The sequence below is a fragment of the Rhamphochromis longiceps genome, linkage group LG18 (assembly GCF_057381845.1).
Source record: "Rhamphochromis longiceps isolate RC_006_pf linkage group LG18, R_longiceps_female_GT1.1, whole genome shotgun sequence".
Lineage (NCBI taxonomy): Eukaryota > Metazoa > Chordata > Actinopteri > Cichliformes > Cichlidae > Rhamphochromis > Rhamphochromis longiceps.
This window is the reverse complement of record NC_140574.1, coordinates 5,237,361-5,242,044: the sequence shown is the minus strand read 5'-3', so window position 1 is coordinate 5,242,044 and position 4,684 is coordinate 5,237,361. Positions and strand designations below refer to the sequence as shown.

Sequence of the window (4,684 nt, the reverse complement as noted above, 5' to 3'; positions counted from 1 at the left end):
ATACCCCATCTGCCTCCATTTGGGACTGCAATGGCCTTAAAAACCCTACACATATCTTCCCTACTTAAGTGCAGCCTTTTTTCTAATGGAATTACAATATCGGCATCTGGTCTCTGACTTGATCAATTGTGTGGGCGTCCTTTAGAGGACATTTCATCGGAATAAAGGCAAATACGGTGGTGCCTTTATCTGCAGAAATATGTGGCCTGTAGCCAGTGGGTGGGGCACCACATGCTCGCTCTCACTGTTAGATTGGATAGAAAAGTCTGCAGCAGGACAAGCGAATATTAATGACGTTAATACGTTAGTACCTGAAAGATCCCTTTGGACTGCTGTGCCATGGATAGTGGGAGGATCTTTCCATTGATGAGCATCAGTAGTCTAATCAGTTTAGATTCTTAAATTCAACTTCGTTCTTTGACTTTTCCCATTTGTCTGCAGAACAATTTCACAACATTTTGAATTCCTCTATAAACATTAATCTCGTTTTTTCTTTTGTCTGCAACGCTTGTCCCTAGCATGTCCTCGTCCATGAAAGCATTTAATCTTATCTGAGCAATTCCTCTTGGTCTCCTGTATCACTGCTCATCATTTGACATGCTTTTCCCAGTATATCCACGGCCATTTTTGTATTTATGCTTGTATTTTCTCCCAGACTGGTAAACATCAACAGAGCTCAGCAAAAGAACTTTTAGTTCCTATTTGAACTTTATTAATACAAGTGTTTAACCTGTTCATGTTTATAGTTTTATCTTTCTTTGTAAAGTCAGCTGTTCTGCTGCTCTCTATGTGATTGGTCAGATGCCCCCAACGCCACCCCTTTCATGTAAACAGGCTAGTAGCTAAAATGGGAAACCCTGGTTTACCTTATAGAGTTGATAACTAGCGTCATGTGATCACTTAGTCTGATTGACAATGTTGGGATAAGTTAATCAAGATAACAGAAAGATTTCTTGAGTATGATGAACAATGAATTTAACTCCTAAATGTGACTTCCTAACACAGAATGTGATGACGTCATACGCTTTGTACTTTGATGTGTGGTGATTGGAAGTGTCTGTGTGGTGCAGCCTGGACAGACCAGACCAGCTGCACCACACAGACACTTCAAGAGAATGATTGTTATGAAACTTCCATACAAATTGAGTGAAAAATGGAGAGTTGTTGCCTATGAACTGCAGGAACAAAATGGTCACAGAGCAGTGTTCACTGATCTGGTTGCCTTCATAATAAAACAGGTGAAAGTAGCATAAGATCCAGTGTTTGGCAACATCCAAGACTCACAATCTGGAAACAGCTTTAAAGTTTCAAGTTCCACCAAGCAAAGAAAAAAGGGAAGTAGTTTTGCCACTAATGTCAGTACAGTTCCAGGAGTCAAAACTCAATCAACTGGAAGCAGAACAAATTCCACTGTTCTGCATAGTTGTTTGTTTTGTTCACACAGCAATCATTTACTAGAGAATTGTAAGCAGTTTAAAGCTAAAATGCATCGGGATAAGTTGACTTTTATCAAGGAAAGGGGAATTTGTTTTGGTTGTTTAAAAGTTGGTCACATAAGCAAAGACTGTAGGAGTCGTTTGAGACACAGCAGCTGAGCAAATGATCATTTCATGCTGAAGACATCCTCAGACAGAATTAAATACATACATAAACACAGCCTGGTGCCAATAACACAGCTAATGACACTGCTGTATCACTGGCTTTACTGATTAAAGACCATATCTGAAGGAAATCTTTGAACACAACAGAAAGTGACCTTTTAAACCTGCCACACTGATGCTGCATTCAAGGACGATTAAACACATTTTAAAGGACTTAAGAACATGAAGAAAATGTGACTTGTTTCTCTGTAATGAAGCTGTTTTAGTGAAGAAAGTTGAAAGGTCACAGAGCGACTGCTGAATCTTCTGCTCCAAACATGAACTCTGAACTTTGTGATGCTTCAGGAGGAAAACTGCTTCAGTTATTCTCTCAGATTAGTTTCATATTTTCTGCATCAGATTTGAGTGAGATCCTGGAATGAAGACAGAAGAAAAGACTTTGTTCAAAGTTTGATTTATAGTCAAACCTTCCAGTTTATTCACACAATAAAACATCAACACAATATATGAATTCATTCATTAAAATCACAGTTTTTCCTCATTTGTTTGATGATTTTGACAAAAACAAACACAAACACACACACATGGTCTGCCATACTCATAAAGAGAAATGTCGACATTTTTCAAGACAAATATTCCAGAAACATTTAGAGGATAGAGAAGTTGACATTTTCATGTGGAGAAATATTTTAGTAAATCAAAATGATGATGAGCAGTGATAGCCTCCATAAACAGTCACAGGAAAGATCTCCTTTAAAAACTCAGAAACATCAAGAGAACAACTAGAAGATGTGGAGGTACCACCCATAATGTTTGACTGACAGCTGATCTCTGTGCAGAAATGATGGAGAGCAAATAAAATGAAACTAAAATACAGATTTAAACCCACAATATGAAAGACTTCAGTCTATTTCACTTTAATCAACTCAGCTGTGGCTCCAACATAGTAAACCCAAAGTCCAGCATAGAGCGGCTGAGTGAATGTGGTCTGGACTCTGTGGAGGAGAGTCATGGTTTCAGAGACGCTGTAGAAGGACAAAATACCTGCTCTGTGATCCAGGTACACTCCTACTCTGGAGGAACGAGGACCTGAGACAGGAGTTTTGATGTTGTTGTACCAACATGTAAAACTGTTGTTGTTACAATTTAATACCCAAGATTTGTCATTATGTCCAAATTTACATTTAATCCCTTTTCTGCTGATATTCTTGTATGCGACTGCTACATAAACTCCTCCCCCTCTCCACTCCACCTCCCAGTAACAACGTCCAGTCAGACTCTCTCTACTCAGAACCTGAAACAACCAAGTGAATCTGTCTGGATGATCAGAATAAGACTGTTGTTGATTCATTAATGTTGCTTTTCTGTTCCCCTCTGATAATAACAGCAGTTTGTTTGCTGTGTTTGGATCCAGTGTGATTTCACATGAATATTTTAAGAATCCAGCTCTGGTCTTTGGCTCTGGTGGATCTGACAGTAAAACATCCACTTCAGTGACTGTCAGTGAGATGTTTGTCCATTCCTCTCTCAGAATGTCCTGTAGTTTATCTCTGACCTCTGACACAGCTGCTGTCACATCCTCAAAGTAGCTCAGAGGACGGATATTGATGCTGGATGAGTCTGTAGACTCACTGAGTGCTGACAGTGAGGGGTAGTTGTGTAGAAACTGGATGTGATCCTCTGTGTGTGAGAGCTGCTTCAGCTCAGCATCTTTCCTCTTCAGCTCAGTGATCTCCTGCTCCAGCTTCTCCTGAAGCTCTTTGACTCGACTCACTTCAGTTTCCTGCTGGGATCTGATCTGCTGCTTCACATCAGAGCTTCTTTTCTGGATGAGATGGATCAGCTCAGTGAAGATCTTCTCACTGTGCTCCACTGTTTGATCAGCAGACTGATTGATGGCCTCCACCTCCTGTTGAAGCAGCTTCACATCTTTCTCTCTGTCCTGGATTCTCTGCTGGATGTTTTGTCGACTCACCTCCAGCTCTCTCTGCCTCTCAGTCCTTTCTGCTGCAGCTGAGACTGTGTCGTGGCCTTTATGTTCATCCACAGGGCAGAGATAACAGATACTCTGCTGATCAGTACGGCAGAACATCTTCATCACCTCATCATGACGAGAGCAGATGTTCTCCTGGAGCTTCTTGGAGGGCTCCACCAGCTTGTGTTTCTTTAATGGAGCCACATCATAATGAGGCTGAAGGTGTTTCTCACAGTAAGATGCCAGACAGAATAAACAGGACTTGAATGCTTTCATTTTTCTTCCAGTGCAGAAATCACAGGCCACATCTTCAGGTCCAGCATAGCAGTGATCAGCAGGAGCAGCTTGGAGTCCAGTCTTCTTCAGCTCCTCCACTAAATCTGCTAACATGGTGTTTTTCACCAGGACAGGCCTTGCTGTGAAAGTCTGTCTGCACTGAGGGCAGCTGTAGATTTTCTTCTTTTCCTCTTCATCCCAGAAGCTTTTAATACAGTTCATGCAGTAGCTGTGTCCACAGGGAATAGTCACTGGATCCTTCAGTAGCTCCAAGCAGACTGAACAGCAGATTTTTGTTTGATCCATTTGATTCATGTGCTGTGCCGTTTCACCGTCTCTCAGTGACTGTCAGACAGTTTCACTTCCTCTGAACAGAAACAACCTCTGTGCTCTGAAGGGAAACAGATCTCTGCTCTTGTTCACCTTTAGACCCATCCTGATACAGACACATCTGTGAAGGGAGATATATTCTTACAGAGCGACCAAGAGCCAATCACATGATGCAGGGTGTGGTATGTGTGATTACATCATGCAGTAACAAGTCTAACCCAGTTAAAGTTTAATAGTTTATCTTTACTTGGTGCTTTGAAATTTGACAGTCAACACTCAGCGAGTTCATTTTATATTTCAAAAAGTTCAGCAAAGTTTAGGATGCTGTGATGAATAAAAATAAATCAAACTTTATATTTTGACATTTTCTAATCTTAGTTCATTCTCACACTTACAGAATGATGCATGGGAACAACTGACTCCACTAAATCAAACCTATGTTCAAATGAGATTATGATCATTAAATAGTAACAAATATTTAAATTTAGCAACAACAAATGCA

General features: G+C 40.5%; 1 protein-coding gene across 2 annotated transcripts; it reads right to left on the bottom strand.

The window, feature by feature from the left end:
* Positions 1–2,039: 2,039 nt before the first annotated feature.
* On the bottom strand, positions 2,040–4,684 carry LOC146647559 (tripartite motif-containing protein 16-like). 2 transcript variants are annotated; one of them, XM_085388712.1, is made up of 2 exons: positions 3,376–4,684; positions 2,040–2,674 (listed from the first exon to the last, which is right to left on the bottom strand). In XM_085388712.1, exons 1-2 carry the CDS (start codon positions 4,165–4,167, stop codon positions 2,618–2,620), a joined length of 849 nt encoding a protein of 282 aa, XP_085244838.1. In that variant the 5' UTR covers positions 4,168–4,684; the 3' UTR covers positions 2,040–2,617. The 2 variants fall into 2 exon arrangements, with proteins under 2 accessions (XP_085244838.1, XP_085244837.1); XM_085388711.1 differs by having other exon boundaries at positions 2,040–4,684.

Bases quoted from the DNA above. Each gene is read 5' to 3' on its own strand.
- LOC146647559 (XM_085388711.1), bottom strand. From the start codon at position 4,167: ATGAATCAAATGGATCAAACAAAAATCTGCTGTTCAGTCTGCTTGGAG.